General features: G+C 49.2%; 10 protein-coding genes across 10 annotated transcripts; 5 read left to right on the top strand and 5 right to left on the bottom strand.

Moving 5' to 3' along the window:
• Positions 1–194: 194 nt before the first annotated feature.
• EYB26_005197 (uncharacterized protein) lies at positions 195–2096 on the top strand (the record flags this gene model as incomplete). The annotated part of the gene is made up of 5 exons (XM_054264487.1): positions 195–326; positions 386–668; positions 720–850; positions 901–1554; positions 1605–2096. The coding sequence occupies 5 exons, from the start codon at positions 195–197 to the stop codon at positions 2094–2096; spliced, it is 1692 nt and encodes a 563-aa protein (XP_054120462.1).
• An 889-nt stretch (positions 2097–2985) lies between these two features.
• EYB26_005196 (uncharacterized protein) lies at positions 2986–4879 on the top strand (the record flags this gene model as incomplete). The annotated part of the gene is made up of 3 exons (XM_054264486.1): positions 2986–3706; positions 3767–4404; positions 4463–4879. The coding sequence occupies 3 exons, from the start codon at positions 2986–2988 to the stop codon at positions 4877–4879; spliced, it is 1776 nt and encodes a 591-aa protein (XP_054120461.1).
• Positions 4880–5245: 366 nt separating this feature from the next.
• On the bottom strand, positions 5246–6158 carry EYB26_005195 (uncharacterized protein; the record flags this gene model as incomplete). The annotated part of the gene is made up of 4 exons (XM_054264485.1): positions 5246–5362; positions 5428–5904; positions 5992–6033; positions 6105–6158. The coding sequence occupies 4 exons, from the start codon at positions 6156–6158 to the stop codon at positions 5246–5248; spliced, it is 690 nt and encodes a 229-aa protein (XP_054120460.1).
• A 1237-nt stretch (positions 6159–7395) lies between these two features.
• Positions 7396–8916, top strand: EYB26_005194 (uncharacterized protein; the record flags this gene model as incomplete). The annotated part of the gene is made up of 3 exons (XM_054264484.1): positions 7396–7434; positions 7497–7556; positions 7618–8916. The coding sequence occupies 3 exons, from the start codon at positions 7396–7398 to the stop codon at positions 8914–8916; spliced, it is 1398 nt and encodes a 465-aa protein (XP_054120459.1).
• A 342-nt stretch (positions 8917–9258) lies between these two features.
• Positions 9259–10536, bottom strand: EYB26_005193 (uncharacterized protein; the record flags this gene model as incomplete). The annotated part of the gene is made up of 3 exons (XM_054264483.1): positions 9259–9458; positions 9543–10442; positions 10515–10536. The coding sequence occupies 3 exons, from the start codon at positions 10534–10536 to the stop codon at positions 9259–9261; spliced, it is 1122 nt and encodes a 373-aa protein (XP_054120458.1).
• A 1222-nt stretch (positions 10537–11758) lies between these two features.
• EYB26_005192 (uncharacterized protein) lies at positions 11759–16320 on the bottom strand (the record flags this gene model as incomplete). Its single annotated transcript, XM_054264482.1, has 5 exons — positions 11759–12582; positions 12640–12935; positions 12993–13219; positions 13280–13405; positions 13456–16320. 5 exons carry the CDS (start codon positions 16318–16320, stop codon positions 11759–11761), a joined length of 4338 nt encoding a protein of 1445 aa, XP_054120457.1.
• Positions 16321–18034: 1714 nt separating this feature from the next.
• EYB26_005191 (uncharacterized protein) lies at positions 18035–20527 on the top strand (the record flags this gene model as incomplete). Its single annotated transcript, XM_054264481.1, has 2 exons — positions 18035–19761; positions 19813–20527. 2 exons carry the CDS (start codon positions 18035–18037, stop codon positions 20525–20527), a joined length of 2442 nt encoding a protein of 813 aa, XP_054120456.1.
• Positions 20528–21931: 1404 nt separating this feature from the next.
• Positions 21932–22587, bottom strand: EYB26_005190 (uncharacterized protein; the record flags this gene model as incomplete). The annotated part of the gene is made up of 4 exons (XM_054264480.1): positions 21932–22027; positions 22128–22241; positions 22341–22426; positions 22491–22587. 4 exons carry the CDS (start codon positions 22585–22587, stop codon positions 21932–21934), a joined length of 393 nt encoding a protein of 130 aa, XP_054120455.1.
• A 1067-nt stretch (positions 22588–23654) lies between these two features.
• On the top strand, positions 23655–25202 carry EYB26_005189 (uncharacterized protein; the record flags this gene model as incomplete). Its single annotated transcript, XM_054264479.1, has 2 exons — positions 23655–23951; positions 24012–25202. 2 exons carry the CDS (start codon positions 23655–23657, stop codon positions 25200–25202), a joined length of 1488 nt encoding a protein of 495 aa, XP_054120454.1.
• A 152-nt stretch (positions 25203–25354) lies between these two features.
• On the bottom strand, positions 25355–25779 carry EYB26_005188 (uncharacterized protein; the record flags this gene model as incomplete). Its single annotated transcript, XM_054264478.1, has 2 exons — positions 25355–25480; positions 25543–25779. 2 exons carry the CDS (start codon positions 25777–25779, stop codon positions 25355–25357), a joined length of 363 nt encoding a protein of 120 aa, XP_054120453.1.
• Positions 25780–26340: the final 561 nt, after the last annotated feature.

Genomic DNA, 26340 nt, shown 5'->3' with positions numbered 1-26340 from the left:
AGGCCACCTTTGATGATTGCTTGGAGCTTCAAGTTATAAGCCCGACTTTCCAACCACCCGCCCTCGCGCAAAACTTTCTTTCTCTTCGTGTTGCTGCTGCTGCTACTGCTGTTGTCTTTGCTCTCCCTCCACCGGGTGTTTGAAACTTGTCTTTCCCTATAGATATATACCTCTGTTTCTCACAAACTGTCAACATGCGTTTCAACGCTGCTCTGACCTCGGCCTTGGTCTCGTCGGCTGGCCTGATGGGCCATGTGCTCGCTGACGAGGTCGAAGTGCCAGCACCTGATGCCACTTCCTCTGCCATTGAACGCCCTACCTTCACCGTATGTTTATTGCATTCCTTCTACTGTTTCATCGCTTGCTAACAACGCGGTTTCGACAGCCCACTTCCCTCAAGGCTCCCTTCTTGGAGCAGTTCACCGATGATTGGGACAAGCGATGGACCCCTTCCCATGCCAAGAAGGAGGACTCTACCTCAGAGGAAGACTGGGCCTACGTTGGAGAATGGTCTGTTGAGGAGCCTACCGTCTTCAAGGGTATCGAGGGCGACAAGGGTTTGGTGCTGAAGAATCCCGCTGCGCACCATGCTATTTCCGCGAAATTCCCTAAGAAGATCGACAACAAGGGCAAGACTCTTGTTGTGCAGTACGAAGTCAAACCACAAAGTACGTTCTTCCGCCGCAATCCATGATACACTAAAACTAACCTCTATCCAGACTCCCTTATTTGTGGTGGCGCCTATTTGAAGCTGCTCCAGGAGAACAAGAAGCTTCACGCGGAGGAATTCTCAAACGCCTCTCCCTATGTGATCATGTTTGGTCCCGACAAGTGCGGTGCCACCAACAAGGTAAGAATTCATCGCAATCAGTTCGCCGTACAATACTAACTTGAAGTCAGGTTCACTTCATCTTCAAACACAAGAACCCCAAGACTGGTAAATATGAGGAGAAACACATGACCAACCCACCAGTTCCTCATACGGAAAAGACTACCTCCGTCTACACCCTTATCGTGAAGCCCGACCAGACCTTTGAGATCCTGATCAACGGCGACAATGTCAAGAACGGTACTCTTTTGGAAGACTTCTCTCCCGCCGTCAACCCTCCCAAGCAGATTGACGATCCCAAGGACAAGAAGCCTAGCGACTGGGTTGACGAAGCCAAAATCGCTGACCCCGAAGCTACCAAACCCGAAGACTGGGATGAGGAGGCTCCCTTTGAGATTGTTGACCTGGAGGCTACCAAGCCTGATGACTGGTTGGAGAATGAACCATTGACCATCGCTGACCCCGAGGCAGAGAAGCCTGAAGACTGGGATGACGAGGAAGATGGTGACTGGATCGCCCCTACTATTCCCAACCCCGCTTGTGCCGATGTCTCTGGATGTGGCCCCTGGACCGCCCCTATGAAGAAGAACCCCGACTACAAGGGCAAGTGGTCTGCACCTCTTATTGACAACCCTAAATACAAGGGACCTTGGGCTCCTCGCAAGATTGCCAACCCTGAGTACTTTGAGGACAAGACTCCTTCCAACTTTGAGCCTATGGGAGCCGTGAGTACCAAAACTCTGCAACTCAAGGGATACTAGCTAACTGTTTGTAGATTGGTTTCGAACTCTGGACTATGCAGAACGATATCCTCTTCGACAACATCTACATTGGCCACTCTATTGCCGACGCCGCTGCTTTCCGTGAGGAGACCTACGTTGTCAAGAAGACTATCGAACTTGCAGAGGAGGAAGCCGCCATGTCCAAGCCTGAGAAGAAGGCTGAGGCCGGCGTTACTTTCAAGGATGACCCCGTTGCCTTTGTTCGTGAGAAGGTCGACCTTTTCGTCAGCCTCGTCCAGAAAGATCCTATTGCGGCCGTGAAGTCCGTTCCCGAAGTCGCGGGCGGCTTGGGTGCTATTCTGCTTACTACCATCTTGTTTATCTTCGTTGCCATTGGTGCCAGCAGCCCTGCTCCCACTAAGGCTGCTGAGAAGGGCAAGGCCGCCGCTACCGCTACCAAGGAAAAGACTGCTCAGGCCGTCAGCTCTGCCACTGACGCTGCTAAGGGCGCTACCAAGCGTACCACCCGATCCTCTGCGGAGTAAATCATTGGGGTGAAGAAAGGAGAATTAGATTCGTGATATACCATACAATCTGTAACTGCACCCACTCTGAGTCTTGTGTTACGTTTTTGGAGCAATGGTCACGGCCATCAACAGACGCAGACGAGAGAGGTACACAGCAACCTATACAAAAGGTGTTTTTTTGCTATTCATTTCATGGACTTTGACGGTCCTGTTTTTAGGAAGGCGTTAGCATTTTAGTCAGTTCTGCTTGCAACACGTGTATACTGTTATTGACATCCAATATCACAATCAATACGTCCAAAGTTCATTACGTTTGTAAACGTGTAAACTTGACCGAAGATGCTATGTTACCGCTGTTCCCGCATTATCCACGTTATCCGTGAAGAATCGTGAAGGCATAGCTTCGGCAGGCAAGCCGAGTGGCTGGGGCCGCCGGGAGTAGCCTACGATAGCCGAGGCCTCTTAATTGTGTAGAATCGAGTGCATACTATTTTATATTGACTCTCTGGATTATAGACAGTAATTCTGTAGTGAATCAATTGACAATTGATCATTCTGCGTTCATAAGACCCGAAGTAGTCAAAAAATGAATAGCAGGCGGTGTGGGCATCTAATCAGGGAGATAAGCGCTCTCCAGAGGAAGGAGCTCGGATATGTCCGGTGCTTCGGCGACACGAACCAATCAAGCGTACCTCCGCGGAGCCGTCCAGCTTTCTGGTTTGTGGAGAGGACCAAACGGGGCGGACGGTTCATAAGGGCGGGTAGCTCCCTTCTCTTGCACATCTACATCTACATCTACTTCTTCTCAGACTCAGACTACATCTAGTTTCTTCAATTCGATCTCTACTAGAGTGAGTCTCCTATTCTAATAATTGCTGCCACTATACAGACGAGCATCCTCACCACCATGGCCGCTCGTCGTTCTCTGGCCCGGGGTATTCCCGCTCTCCGCACCGTCTCCCCCCGCACTGGCTTCAGCACGAAAGCTGTTGTTGCTGGGACGTGGACGACCTCAAAATCGATGGCGAATATATCGCCATTATCTCAGTCTGTGGTGTCACATACTTCAAGGAGGCATATTCACGTAACTGCTCGTCGCTCTTCCCAGCAGCAGCAGTACGGCACTCAATCTGCCGCCTCTACCACCACCGAATATCCTACTTCTCACGAACAGATCACGAACCCCATCGACACCACAAACTTCATTGACAATGAATTTGTCACCTCCAAGGCTACAGAGTGGATTGATTTACATGACCCAGCAACAAATAATCTAGTGACTCGTGTCCCCCAGAGCACGGATGAAGAGCTCAAGGCCGCTGTTGCCTCGGCCGAGAAGGCCTTCCCGGCGTGGCGAGCTACCAGCATCATTGCCAGGCAAGAGATTATGTTCAAATTTGTGAGCTTGATTCGCCGTGATTGGGATCGTCTTGCTGCTTCTATTACCCTTGAGCAGGGTAAGACCTTTGCCGATGCAAAGGGTGATGTCTTGCGTGGTCTGCAGGTTGCCGAGACTGCCTGCGGTATTACTTCTCAGCTCACTGGAGATATTCTTGAGGTTGCCAAGGATATGGAGACTCGCAGTTACCGCGAGCCTCTTGGTGTTGTTGCAGCTATTTGCCCCTTTAGTGAGTATACGTTCGTACCAAAAAAAAAAGTACCACGCATTCGAAGCTAATTGATTATAGACTTTCCTGCTATGATTCCTCTCTGGTGTATCCCAGTTGCCACCATCACTGGAAACACCATCGTCATCAAACCCTCTGAACGTGACCCCGGTGCGGCCATGATCTTGGCCGAACTTGCCCGCGAAGCCGGTTTCCCACCCGGTGTTATCAATATTGTCCATGGTGCCCATAAGACCGTGAACTTCATCCTTGACGAACCCGCTATCAAGGCCATCTCTTTCGTCGGCGGTAACAAAGCCGGTGAATACATCTACACCCGCGGTAGCGCCAATGGTAAGCGTGTACAAGCCAACTTGGGTGCCAAGAACCACGCTACCGTTCTCCCCGACAGCAACAAGAACCACGCTTTGAACGCCATCGCTGGTGCTGCTTTTGGCGCTGCTGGTCAGCGATGCATGGCCCTGAGCACATTGGTGATGGTCGGCGAGACCAAGGAGTGGTTGCCCGAGCTTGCAGAGCGCGCAAAGCAGCTTCAAGTCAACGGCGGATTTGAGGCTGGTGCCGACCTTGGTCCTGTCATTAGCCCTCAGAGCAAGAAGCGTATTGAGGACTTGATTGCTTCCGCGGAGAAGGAGGGCGCTACCATTCTTCTGGATGGTCGAGGCTATAAGCCTGAGAAGTACCCTAATGGAAACTGGGTGAGCAACCCCTTTGATATATATAAAATACACTTATGTTAGAGACTAATGATTACAGATCGCCCCCACAATCATCACCAACGTTACCCCCGACATGACCTGCTACAAACAAGAAATCTTCGGCCCCGTCCTCGTGTGCCTCAACGTCGAGACTCTCGACGACGCCATTGCACTCACCAACGCCAATGAATACGGCAACGGCGCGGCCATCTTCACCACCTCCGGCTCATGCGCATCCCGATTCCAAAAGAACATCGAAGCCGGTCAACTGGGAATCAACGTACCCATCCCCGTGCCCTTGCCCATGTTCTCCTTTACCGGAAATAAGAAGAGTATTGCCGGTGGCGGTGCAAGTACTTTTTACGGCAAACCGGGTTTGCAGTTCTATACGCAGCAAAAGACTGTGACGAGTTTGTGGCGTAGTGAGGATGCTTCTCATACGCGTGCTAGTGTTGTTATGCCTACTCATAAGTAGGTCGTTTCAATTAAAGTAGTGTGTATATGAATATTTTCTTTCGTTTCTTTCAATTCTTTCATGATTGGCGTGTTACCTACTTTGTCTGTTACCTACTTTGTCAAAAGGGCATATTTCTAGTTTTATGAAAATAATTGAGGCATCATGATGTAATGCATTGTTATGCATTGGTATCCATATCGACGTGACTAGAAGACCAGCAAATTACCAAGCATAAGATAATCTACCTATCCACGCAAGCAAGATCGAATGGTCCCGTCTCCGAAAAAGGCATGATAACGTAACTGCGCTTGACATGTCATCGAAAAAGAAGAAGAAAAAAAAAAAGAGGGTTAACTGGATAATAGTTTATCGTTAACTATCGGTCTACTGGCCCTGGTAGTCGTAGACCAACCGGCCAAGGTGGTATCTGCCGTCCTGGGTTGAGACGGCGATGTGACGGGTGTAGTAGCGTTGGCCGTTGATTATTTCGAAGCCCCAGATCTGCAAAACCACTGTTAGCGTAATACTTTTTTACTTCCCAATGAAAAAAGATAAAGAGTGCGTACCTGCTCAGCAGTCCAAGGGGCCTCCTCACTCCTCACAAAGCTTTGCAACCACAGCCCCTCACCCTCCGGATAGGTCACGCCATCCTTCTCCTGGATATCATCCACCAAGAATCCCTCTGGGTCTTCCTCGCCATTAACTGTCATCTCCCCCATCATAAACTTGAGTATCTTCTCCTCCTTTGGCTCGGTCTGCAACTCAACGGCAGGACGTACTTTCCCATCCGCACCCTTGACGCCACGAATCAAACGACTCTGAGCCGCGCATCTGCCGAATGTGCGATCCTTGTGTTCGCGGACACGCCAATCTGTGATGCGGCGTTCGCTGGATTTGATGCCTCCCGTGGCGGTTTGGTCGATGAAGACTTTGGTGATGGGGGCATTGTTGGGGTCGTCGGCGTTGGGCTCGACGAATTGATTTACGGAGAGGGTGACTGTGGCGATGCTGATCGCTTTGCGGGTTAACCAGCCGATACCTTGCTATATTATATATCCTCTTATTAGCCGTTCAAGGTTGCTCCCTGGAAGGGGGTGTTTCGTTGTGTCAAGGAGGGGGGCCAGACTTACAAGAGCGAGGATAGCGTCGGTGTCGGTAGAAAGGGATTTGTTCTACACATTGAATGTCAGTTGAGCGATCTTTTGTCGGAGGGATTCGACAAAAGTATTATCTGGTAACTTACCAAAACCCAGGTGCCATTGAGGTTCTGGATAGTGACGTCCGCGGGAGCAGCCATGATGCTAGACTAGAGGATGTGATGTCGTGAGAAGCGAGATAGGCAGTGACAGCTAGGGGAATGACAACAGCAAAATGTGAAATAGAATCTCGAAACAGACTAAATCTCAAGGAGGCACCGCCCCGGAATAGGTATTTATAATCTGATCAGGCAATGGCTGAGGTTCACGTGAAAACGAGGAACAGCAAACGTGTTCCTGCATTCAAGATGGACCAATGCCTGACAGTGTCCAGAAGAGTTATTGCCTAGTTTGTCCAAGGTCGATGGCACGTTGTTTCTTCTTCTGTTTTGAGGCAGGTGATCCGAGGTACAGAGGTGAAGGAAACAGTGACAAGAGCGCTGAGACACGTTAATCATATTTGCATGTGCCTGCTGGCGTCATTGAGTTCCCCGCTCCCCGCTTGTTTTACGTTTTACATACTACGGTAGTTAGTTAACTAGTTACCGACTCTCTAACGTTAACTTACATACAACTACAGAGTACTCTGGAGTGGTAGGACTCGGCACTGTGTCACCGATACTACTTCAAACATAGTACATACATATACATACGCAGCAACTAGTCGTTATGCTAGCTATGTGGCGGTCAGATTTAGCCTGTGAGAGATTGTTTAAGCGTTGACTCGTTTCAGTGATCATGGGAACCTCTTTTCGGTGTTTTATATACCCCATGTGAGCTACTCGAGGTTAGCCTGGAGGGGTGAATGGCTGAATGCACCACAGAGTAACTATCGAGTATGGTTGCCGTATTCCGTACGGCCAGTATCCCAATCCATTGTCATCGCAATTGGCTGTTATTGCTTCTATATTAATGTGTCGTCCTGTCGCATGTACTTGTAGTCGCTGCAGAACACGCAATGGGTTCCCATCATCGCCTCATGTTGACACTCTTGTTGATCCAGCTAGACTCCAGGGGTGATGGACGCTGCTTGCCCGATCGACTCGAAGAGCTCGGAGATAACAACGGTTATATCGCGAGCAACGATGTGAAACTTAATGCAATAATATGCTAATTATCGTTGACCAAGCCGGGATGTCCTTGGTAGTGTGGCTAGTACGTAGTAGTTGTGAGAAAGTGTGAGAAAGAAGACGGTGTAGTTGAGCTAAGCTCTGGGCTGCCCCTGGGGCCTGGCGGTCCCACGGACTGCCTAACCTAATCCAATCGCGCCTTCCGAGTCAAACAACAACACTTCACCACCATTCAACTTTTTAATATACAACCACTTTGACAGGAACCATGTCTCTGAATAAGAAATATGCCAATTTACCCGACCTGGTGCGTGCCAAAACAATATACCGTCGCTCCTATAACGTCGAAGCAAAGCTAACTCCTCCAAGGATCTTGCACCAGATGTCTACGAGACTCCAGACCTGACCGATGGCGCATCTACAGTTCCAGTATGTCCAAAACCACCTTAGGGATCTTTGCAAATTCTCAAGCTGATGCGTAATCGTATAGACCACCACAATCCGCACCAACTCCGACTCCGACGACGAATCCAACCCCGACATCGACCGCAACAACCTCAACACCGATGAGGCAAGACTACATTTCCTCCGCGCCAGCGGCGTGAGCGCTCGCGAAGTCGATTTTTCCGACACCATCGCCACAAAGCGGAAAGCATATAAATCGCGCTCGGGACATAGAAGACGTCGCCATGGGGATGGCACGGAGGAGATAGGAGATATAAGTGACAGTGATGCGGACGGTCAGGAGTCGTTTGAGCGGAAATTGGCTCGGCTTAGGCGGGAGACGGAGGAGTTGAAAGCTGAGCTGCAGAGGAGGGAGCAGGCGGGGCAGAATGATGGGCGGGGAAATAATGATGAGGACGATTATGGTGATGATGGGATTAGCGAGCTGAGCAAGGCTTTGGATAGCATCCATTATTCGTCTACAAGGGCCAACGCTACATCGGACGCGGTTCTCTCGCGCAAACTGGCGGCAGCCGTCAACCCATCGAACGACCCCAACGCGATAGAAAAAAAGAATACATCGTCACCGGCTACATTGACTGCCCCCTCTTCATCTGGCCTTCTTGAACATGCAGCATCCTTCGATACCCGTCTCACCATGATGGAGGCTGCATTGGGCATTTCGAGCGGCTCAAATCCATTCTTTGCAGCAAAAGACGCCCAACCACAATTACAACCCGTGCTCCCAGCTCTCGATCATCTCACATCTCAAATAACCGCCTTAACAGGCACTCTTGGCGGACCAACCGCCTCATACACCGCCGCCACTACATCCACCACTACAACCGCACAACTCGAATCACTATCCTCACGCATCAAACGACTCACCGCCGACGCCGAAAATCTCGCCAATGCACGCCGACGCGCCGGCGAAGTCGCAGCCAGAGCTCCACCCGACTCCCCTTCAGTCGGCGGCGATGCATCAACCTCCTCCGGCGCAACGGAAGTCAACAACACAGAATCCATCACGCAGCGCGAAGAACAAGCAGCCAAAATCCAAGCCCTCTACGCAACCCTTCCAACCATCCAATCCCTCCACCCACTGCTTCCCAGCGTCCTCGAACGACTCCGCTCTTTACGCGCCATCCATGCAAGCGCGGCAGAAGCCAGCGAGACGCTAGACGCCTTGGAAAAGGATCAAGCGGAAATGAGTAAAGAGATTGAACAATGGCGCGAAGGACTGAACATCGTTGAACAAAAAGTGCGCGAAAGTGAGATTTCGATGAAGAAGAATATTGAGTACGTGGGACCGTGGGTGGAGGCTTTGGAGAAGAGGATTGGATAAGTTAGAGAGCAGTTTTGAAATTCGGAAGTGCATGTTGATTGACCCCTTTTTGGAAAGAAAGAAATAAGCCGCGCCGAGTATAATTAGATACCCTTTACTTTACACTGAACATATTTTCTTCTAATTCGTGATCAAATCTTGTTATGGCAGATTTCAGATCCATAGGTATGAAAAGACCGTATGAACAGCAAACAACCTACCAGTCTATTCTATTCGTCTATTCGTCTATCTAATGCAATTCATTTCATCGACACGAGGAAAGAAGAGATTTCGAAGAAAGAAAAAAAAAAGTCGCTAAATATCAAAAAAAGAAGAATCTATAATCCAAAGAAGGCGGAATGCTTATAGCAATGGGTTCTGCTTGTATTCCGCAGTAGCCGGTGCGTTGTCTTTCTTCTGCTGGGCGCTTTGAGCGTCTTGTTCAGCAACGGCGGGCTCGATGCGAGATTGTCCGACTTCAGTCTTGACGGCGGGTTCTTCTTCTCCGGCTTCTTCTTCGGCGAGGAATTTTTCGGCTTCGAGAGCGGCGATACAGCCAGAGCCTGTATTTTTTGAAAAAAAAAAAAAATAATAAGTTAGCAAATGCACATGCCCGTTGTTGGGAAGGGGGGTTTTTTTTTACATACCTGCGCTGGTGATTGCTTGCCTGTAGCGCTTGTCCTGCACATCACCGGCTGCGAAGACACCTGGAACGGAAGTGTAGCTGGTACCAGGCTGGGTGACGATGTAGCCTTCGCTATCCAATTCAACCTGGCCCTTGACCAATGTGGTTGCTGGGTCGTGTCCAACAGCATAGAACAAACCATTGGCATCGAGAGTCTCCTCCTCGCCGGTGACCACATTCTTAACCTTGATATGGGTCATGAGTCCTCGGGGACCTTCCTCACCAAGAACCTGGGTAGCAACGCTGTTGAAGCGCACGGTAACCTTAGGGTTGGCCAACAAACGCTTGGCCATAGCCTTACTAGCACGAAGTTTATCCTTGCGCACAAGTACAGTAACATGGCTACCGTACTTGGTCAAGAACATAGCTTCCTCAGCAGCAGAGTCACCACCACCAATCACGAACAATGGCTTGTTTCGGAAAATCGGGACTGCGCCATCGCAAACAGCGCAGGCCGAGATACCGTTTTGCCAGTACTGTTTCTCACCAGGGAGATCGAGACGACGGGCATTGGCGCCTGTGGCGATGATGATTGCGTCTGCGGTGTGTGCGGGTTCCTCATCGGGGCCATCGGACCATTCCTTCCACAGCCGGAATGGGCGCTTGCTGAAGTCGACACGAGTGATGGTCTCAGTAATGATCTCGGTACCGAATCTCTTGGATTGGCTGCGCATGTTGTCCATGAGTTCGGAGCCTCCAATTCCAGTTGGGAAACCGGGGAAGTTCTCGATATCGGTGGTTGTGGTCAATTGACCACCGGCCGCGGTGCCTCCTGCAAGCATACCCTCGTACATGACGGGTTGGAGTTCGGCGCGTGAGAGGTAGATGGCTGCTGTATGGGCGGCAGGGCCGGAGCCAATGACTTTTTTTGTCAACTGTTAGCATCTTGCTTCTCCTTCTTTGCAATTGCATTCCGACAAAAGGCAATACATACTGACGACTTTAGAGTGAACCATCTTTCGTTGCGAACCGGCACGCAGTGGCGTTACAGAAGCTGATGACGATGTGGTGTTTTGCTGTAACGACGAAGCGGCCGCAGCAGAGACCCCGAGAGATCTAAAAGAAAAAGAAGAAAAACGTCGAAAAGCCGAGGAAAACACGGTGGATGATGATATCGCTCAGCGAGTGAGCGAAGTTTAGCGGGGTTGTTGATGGGGGGTGGTGGGTAGGAGAGAACTTCGAGGGGCAGACAGAATTTGCTGGTGCTTTGCGCGTCAGAATCAGCCAAAAAAGGCAATTTCCAACGGGCGAATAGAGTAGATATACTCACATAAAACAAAATGCAGAAATAGCTTGACTTGAATCAATGCAAAGGGGAGACCAATTGATTTATCATCCGAGGAGTCGAAAGTTGCAAGAGGGTTCTTTGCACAACCCCCATTGTCACGTGCGGCGGAATCTTGCTTACCAACCGTCGACTGTCTCGACCACCAGATTAACTAGCCACCAGTGTCCAGGTCCACTACTCTCCCCCCGAACTCGCCCATTTCAACCTTTCCAGAACACTCTCTCCACTCGATAGATGCTGGATACGTTCCTCATAGGCCATGGCATCATCTGCCGCGAATCATCCCGAGCCGATGATTCTGTCGGCGATTGATAAATGATAACGAATTCGGCCCACCGTCTAGTGCTAGCTGGATCTTGATTCTTGATAAGCAAGTCTTGTCATTAGGCATATAGGTATGTGAGCTTGAAAATGGAGGTATTTGCAGGAACTTTCCAGCAATATGAGTCCTCTCATCTTCTCTTGCGTTGTCTGTGGTCAAATCGTCTATCCTCACGATGCCTCCCAATCCTGGTTGGGAAGATGTCGAATTCTCAAGTTATTTCTAAGTTACAATTCGCACTCTTTTGCGGACATCCAAGACTACTCTAGCCCAAAGAGAGTCTTTGTCTCTGGCGTCGGTGTGTACAGTGACCCTCGTGGGGGCCAATTTACTGTGCCTTTGGAACAGTTATACAACTGAACTCTTTTCGAATATGAAGAAAAGCAAATGAACATGAACATAAACAAGACCTGCTATGTAGAGTAATATGAGAGAACAACAAAAAAGTGCGCTAGACGATTGAATGCATAAGATGTCTGATACAGAGACATGGGTATCGAAATTGTACACTTTTCATCAAAAAAATCAAAAAATGAGACGGAAAAATAAGCTCAAAAGTAGTCAACGATTAAACAAGACCCAACCACTTCTTCCTCTTGGGAGGCGTATCTAATTCCTCGTCACTGTACGCCTCATCGTCATATTGCGCCGCGCCTTGCGCATAGGGATGTGTTTGTGGAGCGCCGTGGCCTTGACGATATTCCTCTTCATCCTCATCATCGTCGTCATCGTCATCATCATACGAGCCGGCATTTACATCCCTCGCTTGCTGTGCACTGTCCGCATGGCCATGGACTTCTTGTTGGTGATCATCATGTTGTTGCGGATGACCTCGTTTCGGCTTCCCTCTGCCCAACCACTTCCTCCACCCTTTCCTTATAGGCTGTGGCTCAGGATCAAAGCCATTGCCTTCGAACCACAGAGCTGGAACGAGTAGTTTGTACGGAGTCGTGATACCAGCTGGGTCTTGGGGGTTTACTTCACAATTCAATGTGATATCCAATCCTCCTTCGAGATTGACAAAGGTCTCCCCATCAGCGGTGGGGGCTGCCTTTTTGGATGCTTTGGCGGAAAGATCGGTGGTTCGGCGATGGAATGGACCCGGTCGTGGCTCGTCGGATGCGGCAAAATAGCTGTCACCGTTCTCGGGTGGGCGGCGTGTAGCAGTTGCGTCGGTGCTGAAGCGACGTTGTTGCGCGTTGTCGAGGTTGAAGTCTTTTGTTGGTGGAGCGCCCCGGCCGGATCGACGTCTAAGTAGACCGGTACTTGGATGGGGCTGGCTCTCTCCGCGACCCAAGGACAATGTGCGTTTGAGTAGTCCTGGTCGTGCATTTTCTGGTTCAATATCAGGAGTCTCGACGGGGGTTGGTGGTGTTGGCGGGGGAGTTGTTCCTGTAAAGACCATTAGGGTGGATCGGATGAGCTGGATGGATGGTAGGGAAAGCATACCTGGATGATACTCGCGAATAGAACACCAATTCCGACGCGGAAGCAATCTCTTATTATTCCTGTTCTTACCATCCACATCATGCGTGAAAATAGGAATCATATCTTCATCCGTATTCGAGTCCATATGATGGACCTTGTTTCGCTTGTTGAGGAAGTCAGCCAGCATTTCGGGAGGCGGTGCATTCACAATAGCCGACGAAATGACATTTGGCATGTAGCGGTAATCCTTATCCTTGGGAATACCGAGAGTTGGGTTTGAGTAGAATTGGCCGATTGCAGCGAGGTGGACATCGCCACTGTTCAAATTAGCATGGAGGCGATTACTAGAACGGAGAATGATAGATGGACCATACCCTAGGATTGTAATGCGCACAGATTTCTCTGCTGCGAGATCTTGCAAGTCTTCAATCAACAACGTCCTCTCTGTCTTGTGATGCTTCGCCGTCCAGTGATCGTCCACGTCATCAAGGATCTCAACACCACCATCAAATTTGTTGACAAAACCAGAGAAGAGACCTGCCCTAGTAAGAGCTTTGACAGGATCCATTGCTCGACTGCTCAGGATGTTTTCAAGCCAGACCTGTGGATGAGATTGTTAGTTGACGTTGCCTCCTTCATAATCGTTCAGAATGATGCTTACAAGTCGAGGGTAGGCAATAGGCACTCCCAAGAGCACAATCAAATGTTTGACTTGACCGCGCTCAATCTCACGGTAACAACGGTCCCAAATCAAATCGTACGTATGTTCGCTAACAACTTCCTCGCGCTAAGAAAACAAGTTAGCTTATGAATGATCAGGCCAGACATCAAACATACCATGCGTTCAGTACGACAGTCAATGCCCAAGAACGATACTCCCTTTCCTAAAGACATGAAAAGACTGCGGCTTCTCTCCTTGATATATGGGCCCACATCAGCTCCTAGAAGCCAGCTGGGTTCGTCGGCCTCAGTCTCTTCAGGTAAACTCTGATGCTGGAATAACATATAGTATTTGAAAGCGACATTACCCAAGCCAGAAAAGACAGGTGACCGCATGAGGTGGTCAGGATACGAGCCAAATCCATCAATAATGTCGTGATCATCCCAAATATTGACCATGGGAATCTGACAGTTAGCCAGACTGAAGAGGCCACGTGAGAAGCATGCTGCGTAGTGATTTAGGTAGAAGCTTTCCAGCTCAGCCTTGAATGCTGGACTAAGCGGTGCATTGTTCTTGTGGTGTGGATTCTTGATGCGCGTCCACTCTTCGAATTGTTCCGAATCCTGCATGACCTTATCGCAATAAAGCTGATCTCCTCCACCAAGCATCACGTGGAATGGACGTGTTTGATGTTCATTGAGCACGTCTCGCCAAAGGGGGTCGGGTCCACTGAACTTGTTGCGATCAACAGATAGACTGAATCCGTTGCAGGAATGGAACATAATGTTCATCGACTGACCCTTTGCCGGAACCCAGAATCCAATGGCCGGCCCTTCATTGATGCGATACGCGATGCGTTCCTGTTTGTCTCCTAGTTCGACTTCAATGTTGAACCGCCAGAAGGTCACATCTCTTGCAGGATCGGAATACAGACGAAATCCTTGCACCTCTTCATACAAACCACTATTCTCTCCATTGACTGGATGAAGTCTGTTACTTGGTATAGACGTCGATCCTTTGTTCTGGTCGGTCCCATAATCTATAGGGCTGCGAGAACTCTCGAAAAGACCATCCTCACTCTCCACGGATGAAAGATCAACCCCTTCTTCCAAATGATCAACGGGCTTGACGTATAATGCGCGACCATCACGACCAAGTTTCACCAATCCAGCGACTGGATCTACATATTCGGGGGCTAGTTGAGCTCCCTCCTCGTCATTGATCTGTTGTGGAGGAGGAGGCAGAAGATCCATGGGCTGGGCAAAGAGACGCAACGTTGGTGGCGTTTCTAGCGACGACATCGAATCCGTTGTGACGATCATGACACTTCCGCGCCATACTTCTTGCTCGGTAGGCCCTTGGGGTCCATCAACGGTTGCCTTCCTAATTCCAAGATAACGTAACAACGGGCCACACTTCAAAAAGAGCAAAGGGTTGAATCGGTTGCGTTCGTTCACTTTGGGCGTAGGTTTGCGATAGTTGTTCGGAAGAGCTCGGCTTTGTCGTCGTTTCGAGCTGCCCTTTTCCCACCACGCCTTCCCTTTGTCGACGTCAAGACGCTCAAAGTCTCGGTCAATGAGGCGTAATATTGCTACCGGAGCTTTTCGCCATTCATCCAGGGGAGGAGGTGTTGGCGGTGGGACATCGAAGGACACAGTGTTCCGTTTTGATTTCTTTAATGCAGGGGACACATCACGAGCGTCTTCTGGTGTTTGTTGCTGTCCACCGACAGCTTGGTTGAGAGCCTCCCCAGCAAAATGAGTAGGACGAACTTCAGTGTCGGGATCTAGGAATGTTTGTTCATTATATGAGGTTACAGGACGAGCATCTTGAGCGGCTGGTATTGGCTGGCCACCTGCAGAAGTTACAGGCCGCTGCGTATCGTAATTTGGCCTTATTTGTCTCTGTGTTTTGATGCTTCCTGTCCTTTGAATGCCTGGTGCTATTGGTGAGGGGTCATAAACACCTGGACTCACTTGCCTATTGCGGTATTGTGCTGGTGGAACGGATTGTCCATTCACAGGAGGGATACGCTGACGCCCGCTTTGGTGTCTCTGTTGTGGTTGTGAAGGAGGACCATGCATTCTTTGGCTATCCTGACTGAGCGCATACTGAGGCTCCTGAGTTGTCTGCACCGTGGCATATTGGGCGTGTTCAGGGACAACAGGTTTGCGACTAACAGAAGCCTGTCTCTTTTGAGGTTGAAACTCGGGGGTATCTCTAGAAACATCCGGTTGCGAGAAATTTTGTTGGTTTTCTGCTGTGTCTGCTTTGGTATTCACGGGAGCATCTGGCACAGCAAGACTTCCTCGCTGACTCTCACGATTTGCCATCTTCTCGCGCAATCTCTTTTCGGCTTCTATCACTCGCGCTCTCTTTTCCTCCTTGCTCATTCCAACAAGCCTGCCCTCTAGTTGCTGTAGGGGAGATCGACCCGTAGGTGCGCTGAATTTATCGCTCGTTGTGGATCGAACAGTGCTCGAGCGACTGACTGGGGAAGCCTGACTTTCTGATGTCGGTCGCGAAAGTGCCTCTGAAGGTCCTCGTGAGTTTCGTACTCGATTCATTGGCGACGCTTGTGAGGGTGAATTAGCCATTGCCGGTGGAGGAGTTGCGTAGGTTGGGTGACCTGCTGAAACACGCCGCCCTGAAGGTGGATATTGAAGCTGTTCATATGGTGCGCCATTGCCATCTTCGTATCCAATAGTCTCCAGCGCATGGACACTTTCTGGAGTTTGGTTTCTTGACCTAACAGAAAATGACCGAGGGACAGCACCTCGATATGGCATGTCCGCTCGCTCTAGCATAGGGCTGTTTCGAAATGAGACTGGCGGCCCTCTCGGCGGCTCTGGTGCAGCTGGTGCCATAGGTGGTATCATTCCATAATTCTGTGCTGCTGCGAGTTCCTCTGCGCTTCCGATGCTCAATCTCTTTGACCTGGCGGAGGCTGGACGACCGAGCCCGCTGCCTGATCTTTGCGGGGGTCCATTAGGCGCAGTATTGAATGGCACTGGAGATGCTTGTGAGCTTGTCGTTGCCATCTTGTCTATTCCTCATCAATTTGCAGTAAAATCTTGAATGAAGGATAGTCGGTTGGTTTGATAAGTTCGATGATGGAGAAATAGCGGTTTGTGTAAGCAATGGAGTAGCTGCAATCCAATGTCCAAACTAATTCCAGTGTGCCAATTGACTCGATAGAGCTCACACTTCAATGTCCAATTCGGGCGCTTTTGCCCTGCGAAGGGGTATCGTTGTGGAACTATCGCATACAAACGATTCGGGCGCTGGCCTCGCGGAACAAAAATGAGTATGAGAATGAAGACACTGCTGTAAAATTTGCACAATGGATCAAAGCGACGAAGAAATAGTCCAAGACTGCCAGCGTAGCGCCAGTGGTGGTAAACGGTCGGCCCAAACGGGTAAGAATGAAGCGGAGCTCCCCCAGCCTTGGTCGGTAAGGGCTCAGTCTCCTCTCTTGAGAAACGTTTCACGGGGTCAAGGAGATTTTTTTAATAAAAATAAAAGGATACAAGATAAGAATCAGAAAGAGGATGAGATGATAAGAGAAAAACCTCGGAAGAAAAAAAAATAAAAGAAGCGAGAAAAAAAGCAGGTGGTTGTCGAATTGACATTGGGCCAGCTGATCGGGATGCAAATTAAGCTGGTGGCTGGTCGGACTAGACTAAGCAGACTAAGAGACTAAGCCTTGGTGACAGAGAACGTCCAAGTCATCGCGGCCAGCAGCCAATAGTTGACCATCTAATAATGCGTTCGGCTTGTGGCCTGCAGCATGCTTTTGTGTATAGCTGCAAGGAAGACTCAGTCGGCAGAAATAGTCATATGTACGGAGTACGGACTGGTTACTGCAGTCTAGCCTACGTACTACTGTAGTAGTAGGTAGGGGAGTCTCACCGCACCCTGGATCTGACGACCAGAGATCTTAACAATTGCCAGGTACATGACTACTACATGCCACTGTCGGGAAATTGAGTATTGAGTACTCCGTACTCCGTACTATTCAGGTAGCAAACTCAGCTCAGCTTCAGGTATCACCGAGGTTGGCAACTTGGTGGCCCTTCGACCCACCATAGCCTGATTGTAGACTCTAGTTGACAATTGACAGTTGAGATGGCAAGCCATGGTTTCATGAAGCAGATGGCATGCATCTATGGCAAACATACAGATCTTTACATCTGCGTCGAGGACTGTGAATGGAGGATGTACCTGTACTGTACCGACAGGAGACGATGAGCACATGCCACAAGGATCCCCATTGGACCAGGAGATCCCGATAAGTATACGTAGCAGTTAGTTAGTGGCCATGTCACATATTCTGCAACGTGATTGGCCGAACCCCTTTAGTCAGCTCGCCACAGCAACTTAACTAACTAACTAACCTAGTTAACTAGTTAAGTTAGTTAACTAACTAACCAACTTAAGCTAACTTAACTACGAACTCCGCAGTCAACGTAACCTAACGTTAACTTACCTAGGCTTCAATAGAACTGTCCTCTTTGAAGATTCATGACTTCGTATCAATACTCGAGTCCTGCTACACAGTGCACTTGAAACCTATACACATGCACAAAATTTTATAGGGTGCACCCATCGATAGTATCCCCTTTTCTATCCTACGACAACCCAATACCCCGAATACCCGCCATTCTTTCGTCTTCCGCCCCCGGAGGCCAGCTTTCGTTAATGGCAAATAAGCTCACGCGCCCCTGCTAGTGTTTTCTTACGACATCCAGAAACATGCGTTTTTCCAATTCGTTGTCGATACTTTCGCTGCTACTTACATCTTCTCTCGCCGAATTACTCCCTCGTACCTATGAAACCCATGACTTCTTCGCCCTCCACCTCGACGATGCCCTCACGCCGGAGTATGTTGCGGAGGTTTTAGGAGCCTGCCATGAAGGACAGATCGGCAATCTACCGGGACATCACAAATTCTCTATATCCCAAGATCGGTCGTCCGCAGTCCAGTCGTTGTTAGAAGACTTGCGAGGGTGGCAGAAATTGAAAAAGCGTTCGAATGTACGCGACAAGCGCGGAGATGGACTGGATGGTGTCCTATGGTCGCAAAAGCTGGCTCTAAGGGATCGACTACACAAAAGAGCTCCCGTAGAGCCGGTCTCGAGAGCTGAAACGCCAGATCCGGCAGCTGTGGATATGCAGAAGTATATCGTGTCGGAATTGCCTATCAAAGACCCTGAATTTGAGAAACAATGGCATCTGTTCAATACAGTACAGGTCGGTCATGATATGAATGTCACCGGGTTATGGCTGGAGGGCATTACAGGAGCGGGAGTGGTCACCGCGATTGTCGACGACGGTCTGGATATGTACAGTAACGATTTGAAGGCCAACTATTTTGCCGAGGGCTCCTGGGACTTTAATGAAGACAGCCCAGAACCAAGACCATTATTGCGCGATGACAAACATGGCACTAGGTGCGCCGGCGAGGTGGCAGCAGTTCGCAACAATGTCTGTGGTGTTGGCCTGGCTTACGACAGCAAAGTTGCGGGTATCCGAATCCTTTCCAAGCCTATTGACGATGCGGACGAAGCTGCAGCCATCAACTACGGCTTCCAGAAAAACGACATCTACTCTTGTTCATGGGGTCCTCGTGACGATGGTGAAACTATGGAAGCACCCGGCATCTTGGTCAGGCGTGCAATGGTGAATGGTATTGTACAGGGACGCGGCGGCAAAGGTTCGATTTATGTCTTTGCTGCGGGCAATGGTGGCTTCTATGGCGATAATTGCAATTTTGATGGTTATACAAACAGTATTTACAGTGTCACCGTGGGCGCTATTGACCGACAAGGACAGCATCCATCATATTCCGAAGCCTGCTCCGCGCAACTCGTCGTTGCTTACAGTAGCGGTGGCAGTGACTCTATACATACGACTGATGTTGGAACCGATAGCTGTACTAGTATTCACGGCGGTACATCGGCGGCTGGTCCTCTTGTTTCAGGAGCTATCGCGCTTGCATTGAGTGTACGACCTGAATTGACCTGGCGTGATGTGCAGTATCTTTTAATCGAAACTTCGGTCCCAATTCACACGGACGGTGATGAGGTGCAGATGACGCCAATCGGTAAGGAGTTTAGTCATCAGTTTGGTTACGGAAAGGTGGATACCTATAGTTTCGTCCAGATGGCTAAAACCTGGGATCTCGTGAAGCCGCAGGCTTGGTTCACTACTCCTTGGTTGCGAGTGGAAAAGGATGTACCCCAAGGAGACCAAGGCTTGGCCAGCTACTTTGAAGTGACATCGGATATGCTGAAAGCTGCCAATCTCGAACGGATAGAGCATGTAACTGTTACTATGAACATCAACCACACCCGAAGAGGCGATTTGAGCACTGAGTTGCGAGGTCCGCAGGGGATTGTCAGTCATCTCAGTGTTCCCCGAAACAAGGACGGCGCAATTGCTGGATATGAAGATTGGACATTCATGTCCGTTGCACATTGGTATGAATCGATATATTGTCATTGATAAAGGCAACCGCTGACTTTTTCTAGGGGCGAAACCGGCGAAGGTGTCTGGAGTGTAGTGGTCAAAGACACCGTCGTGAACGAGAATACAGGAGTATTCACCGACTGGCGCATGACTCTCTGGGGAGTGTCTATCGATCCTGCAGTTCAGCAGCCTCACCCGCTTCCTGATGAGCACGACGACGATCATAACATTGAAGAGGCTGTCTACGCTACTGTCAGCATCAAACCACATCCACAGACCAGTCCCGCGCCAACTGCTACTGACTATGTAGACCGGCCAGTCAAGCCTACTAGTGTGGAATCGACGCCTACTGCCACTCCTGAAATTGGTACCCCAGTTGATGGCTCTCCATCACCAGAGCCGACTGCATCCACATCTCCAGGTTTCTTGCCACCCTTCTTGCCTACCTTTGGAGCAACCCCCCACACGCAAGTTTGGATATACGCTTCGATCGCCCTCATCCTTATTTTCTGCTTGGCACTTGGCATCTACTTCTATGTCCAACGCCGCAACCGACTCCGCAACAACCCTCATGACAACTACGAGTTTGAGCTCGTCGACGATGAAGAGGACGACCAGGCGCCTTTGGCTAGCCGACGTGGACGCAAACGACGAGGTGGTGAATTATATAATGCGTTTGCCGAGGAGAGCGATGAAGAGCTTCTCAGTGGTGAGGATGACAATGAAGATGAAGGTTCTTTCCGAGATGATATCGAGGAAAAGGACAGCGAGCGTTAGACAGTAGGCCGGTACCTACTATTTGTTGGTTTGGGATAGTGTAGATATTTTGTTGTTTGTTATGTTGGCGTACAGCGTATATATATCTCTATTCATTTATCTATCTATCTATCTATCTATATAAGAATTCAATTGCTTTCGTAAAGCACCCAGACTACACTCACAGTAATTGTAGGACAATTGGGATGTTCGAAAGAAAGGAATAATCCCTTCGAACATAAGATTCATATATCGAAGATATCGGCCGATTAAATTACAAGCCGCCCCCATCTAGATTCTTCGACTTGACATTATATTTGATCCATTGTGATCTCGTTTGTATGAGATTTTGTGTAAAAACGGAAACAAAATTCCCGGCAAGCTCTCTCAATAAAGGTCCAATCGTATGCCAGACTGGCGACGCTTACAAGCTAAACCAACTGGCCTTGTCCGGTATGATTGAGCAGGTGAAATAACATAAAGGAGACAACAATAGACGTCCCAATATTCGAAATCGTAGTCTGGTCCTAATAGGTGAGTGGCATTTCTCGCTTGAAGAAGTCGGTTCTCTTGTTCGGATCTCTTCTCCAGCCGCTGGTCATTCTCTTCCTCTTTTGGTTGCGTGAAATAGGGCCCAGAGCCATCCGTCCTTGATATTGGGGCTCGTTCGAAATCAGTGACATGACCCGTTGGTTCCCTCATTCCAGACTATGTTCCAGGGGATATGTCAGCCTGGTCAATTTCATGTCGCCTGGCTAGATTTCTCCCAGTAGGGGTTAGAGTAAAGCGAACGATGTTGGTGATGAAACAAATGATACAAATTTGGTCCTTGCGACTGGCATACATAGTTCATTTGATGAGACCATGCATTAGCCAAGGATCGAAGAGAAGCTCTTCTGCAGACGCTCTTTCTTCCGGTAGCCAACATAACATTCGTCGGAGAAAACGCAGGAAGTCATCCTTTTCATTTCCCTCCAGTCTTCCCTCCCGCATCTCGAGATTATATTCTGGAATGGGAGCTGCGCCTTTCCAATAACCTGGTAGAAAAAATCCCTAAGTTCTCTATATATAAAGAACTTAGGGAGTTTTTACAGGTTCGTTGTCAGTCGCCGGAGGACGCTGCCGTTGGCTGCCAGTCCGTACACCACCACATCTATATCTAAATTCTTCGACACCCCTTTTTACAATGCGGTACATAAACAGTCGGAGGATGCTGCTGCAGGTAGCGGCTGTAGAATATCCAATCTTTTTGGTCATTGTATTGCATTTTCCGAGACGGTCTTGCATACATAAAATATCATCTGACAGAGATATCCGGGGAGGGATCATTGGTGTAAAGCAATCTTATATACGTTACTGTCGTCTCAAGTGGGAAACTCCATGTAGACCAAATGACCCTTGGTACCTAGGTAGCATTCCACCCCCTCAAACTTTCTCACTATACGGTGGCAATGTGAAGTCCTTGCCATTAAACTTTTTAAGCTCCAAAGTATCTATATCGAGTCCGTCAACGGTCCGCATCTGCCGTCGAGTTTAATGGCCAATAAGTAACTGTTATATATCCCGACGATAGCACCATCTCGTGCCATACCACCACAGTAACTAAGGGACAGACACTTACATTGACACCAACCATGCCAAACAAGAATTTCTCTGCTCTCGACTCGGCTGCTAGCTGGATACCGCAAGTTTTGCAGAATGAGGCTGTGATTGACATGGACCCGAAGCGGTATTCCTAGCAGAGAGGGTTTGGAAATGAGTTTTGTTTCATGGGCTGATGTACTACAGTGTAACAAACTTGTTTCAACATGAGACAAGAAGAAATTAAACATACGCTAAGATTATCAGTTCCCTCGGTATACGTGAAATCGGTGTTGGGTATGTGAATAAACAACCGGCCGCTTGCGGTGCAGAAAGAACCTGGGTTATGACACAAGGTCAGCTTCAGGTTGCAAGCACCAGAGAAGAGTGGCTCTCGGCGTACAGTTGCATGTAATGGCTTTGTGCTCTTCGATTGATGGTGATATTTGGAATGTGTACTTGACGATGCCACAATGGCAGCTACCAGTGTGAGTAAACATTGCGATTGGTTTGTTTGATCTCTCGAAAGTGAATTGCTGTCCTTTCTGAATTGCAAACACCATTAACCTGCATGAAAAGGGCTTTTTTATAGGTTTATACAGTGGCACAATCTCATCAACGCTCGTTCGTGAGCGTTGAGATGAATGGAATTAATGTTGAGTCATCAGTATATTGTTGGGCCGCACCAATCTATTCGTTGAATCACTTCAACGGGTGGATTGATATTCGTATCGAGCAATTTGCGTATCCCAAATCCAAGACCGGGAACGTCGCCAATCACTTATATGAAGTTCACCACACCGTGCCGATTAATAGCTAGCACCCGAGAGTAATAGATCGGTTGATACGAACCCCAGTCTAGATCCGGTGAAGCTGTCCCCAACCCCGGTCTATATATCGCTAATGGTCTACAGTGAAATCCTCGTTGCCTTCACCTAAAATATACGAGCTTCCTTTCATTAGCATATCCCCATCCCATCCTTGACTGCCACCTCCGTACCGCCGTGGATATCGTCCGAGCATCGTATCTCATCAGTTCGATCCAACCAAATCTCGAGGTTAGTTCCATTAACGGTACCGGGAGAGACTTCCCCTGCTGAAGAAAGGTACTAACCGGCCCTGCCAGCGCAACCGGATTTGTGGCTGGCGGCGCCTTCTACAGAGCACACTCACAGAGTACACTCACAGTACGGACGGAGTAGTTAATTTACTGTGAATAATTAATTGTAGGACAATTCGATGGTGGACCCCGGATTTAGTAGAGAGCCTCCGATTGGCCGGCACAGACCCAATGACGCTGTCCAGTGACATCGGCGGCCCAAGGCTGCGACTTAGCCTACTCTACTCGCAGTACTCCAACAACAACAATAACAACCTCGTAACCTAACCACCGGTGTCCACTGCTCTGTCTGCCGGCTCTCTCACCATCAATCTACAATATCAAGTTCTCTTGAGAGTTCTGTCGAAAACACTACACGTCTAATATCGATTTCACTCCTCTACTGCGTCTCTTCTGTGCGTGCTAAGTCACCTCACAACCCCGCCTAGCTGCGGAAGCATACCAGCCATGGAAGTGCACGACGACGACTTCGACAGTGTATCATGGAGAAACGACCCTAGTAGCGATATCTCGCGGCCGACAACCTCAGGCACAGATGCCGACAACTCCGGCGAGTCGCATCGAGACACCAATGGGAAGCGCAGGATGAGCGTCGCTCAAGACGAGACCCAAGCCGGGCCATTGGCTGGTGCGGTGGACCTAGCTGGCATCGGAGATGGCATGCTAGAGTGTTCTGTCGATGCTCCGTTGAAGGAGAATGATGGAACCAAGGATGCATATATCTCGTATCTTGTCACCACTCATGTAAGGATCATTCAATCCGAATTCAACTGGTATGGAGTCAACTGCTGACATTTACAACAGACAGACTTCAAGACATTCCAAAAAACAGACTTTACAGTCCGCCGACGATTCCACGACTTTTTTTTCCTCTACAAAACTCTATACCGAGAATATCCCGCCTGTGCGGTGCCACCACTACCCGACAAACACAAAGTAGAAAGCTACGTTACCGGCGACAGATTCGGGCCGGACTTTACGCAACGGCGCGCCTGGTCGCTTCATAGGTTTATCAAGCGATTAACGTTACATCCGGTGTTGCGACGTGCGCCGTTGCTCGCTGTTTTCCTGGAGTCTCCTGACTGGAATGCGCATATGAGGTTGCATGGAGGTCGCGTTTCAACTAGCACGACGGACTCTTCCGGGGGTATTTTTGATAACTTTGCCGATACGTTTGTCAATGCATTTACAAAGGTGCACAAGCCCGATCGACGATTCATTGAAGTACGAGAAAAGGCCGACAAATTGGATGAAGACCTCAACCATGTGGAAAAGATCGTGGCTCGGGTTGCCCGACGTGAGGCAGACCTCGAAGCAGATTACGTTGATTTGGCGACACAGTTCCGCAAATTGGTTCCCTTAGAACCAGAGGTGGAAATGCCGTTGCAGGTCTTTGCGGCATCTGTGGACGAGACTTCGCGTGGGTTGAAGGGACTCAAAGACCATACGGACCAGAACTACCTTGGCTCGCTCCGAGACATGGAAGCATATATACTATCGGTAAAATCACTCCTCAAAACACGAGAGCAGAAGCAACTTGATTTCGAGGCGTTGGTCGAATACCGAAACAAAGCCGTGTCCGACCGCGACTCACTTGTGACCAATCCTTCCTCAGCCTATGCCTCGAACCCACTTACTTCATCACCAGCCTCATTCATCCGGTCAAAGATGGAAGACATGCGCGGCGTTGATCACGAGCAATCCCGACGCGAGCGAATACGCAAGCTAGAACTCCGCATCGACGAGTTGACACGAGAAGTTGACTCCGCAAAGACGACATCAGAAATGTTCGACGAAGAAGTTGTACGCGAGGTAGCAGACTTTGAGCGCATCAAAGCCGTCGAGTTTCGAGATTCGCTCGGCGCTCTGGCGGAGAATCATATTGGGTTTTACCAAGGCGTGATTAATACTTGGGAACGATTCATATCGGAAATGGATGGTGAGTACGGTGGTGGGGATGATCTTGTCAGGGGTCGAAGTGAAGTTGTATCTTGACGCCATCAAGTTTCAGTTTGGTCAATGGACTGAATTAATATTAATATTCTCTCTCTTTTTTTGTTTGTTATATATATCTCTTATCGGTGTCAGGAATGCAAATCCCTCGTCTCGTGACCTCTATTCCTGTTGATCAGACCCTGTCTGTAGAATCATTTCGTGGACCCCTCGCCATCCACAAACCCAAACCGATAAACATTAACATCAACATCCAAATCCAACGGCCCCGACAACACAGCCGGATCCTGCGCTCTCAGGCTCAATTCACGCGCTCGTTCCTGTCTTTATTAACTACTAGCCTTTTGCTGTATACGTAAAAGACAGAAGGGAGGGAGGATACCTCTTCATAGATCTGATTAGCAGTCTTTTCGACATGATTGCTCTCCCCGGCCAGGAGTTCGAGGTATGTCTCGTGGTCGTACTGGATTGTTGACGTTGACGTCGAGTTCGCGTTGTGGGTGGGGGATTGCGTTGTGGTTGGGGATGTTGTCGTTAGGGCTGATGTGGGTGATGATGGCGATGCATTTTTCGCGGCGGGTCGAGCGAAGTTTGGATGGACCAGGGCTGGTGTATCCATTGTACCCCCAAAGAAAACTCCGTACGAATGTCGCAGAGGGGGAAAATAACGAAATTTTCGAGGATTTGAGATGCCTAGTCCTGACTCGTTTTCAGGTAGGTACTCTCGCCTGGCAAAGGGGGGGGGGCCCCAGAAGATGTTTTTTTATACACGTCCCTACAGTATCTTCCTGCGATATAACCAACTAGTGGATGGATGTCCTGCGCCCCCATTCCTCCAAAACACAGATAATAAAAATCCTTAAAACTCTCGAGATGAGCTTTACATACCGGAGATGGCTGGCTGGGGCAGAAAAACACACGGCAAAATCAAATGTGCATGTGGCTGTGTACAACAAAGTAAAGCCCTGCATGATGCATCGACATCGTAGAAACCACGAATGGAAGACTTCACCATATCATCTGTGCGAGATTCAGGATAGGATACGTAGTCTATATATAGAAAATGATGCGTCGTCGATCATGTACGCAATAATATATGTAGGCAACTATGATTTGATGGAGGTCGAGTCGGTGACACCGTCCGGCTGTGATGTATCCATATGTACGTACATAGCCCCTT

Source organism: Talaromyces marneffei, chromosome 4, assembly GCF_009556855.1.
Source record: "Talaromyces marneffei chromosome 4, complete sequence".
In the NCBI taxonomy this organism is placed as follows: Eukaryota; Fungi; Ascomycota; class Eurotiomycetes; order Eurotiales; family Trichocomaceae; genus Talaromyces; species Talaromyces marneffei.
The sequence above is the reverse complement of the archived record's forward strand: the minus strand, read 5'-3'. Positions and strand labels throughout refer to the sequence as shown.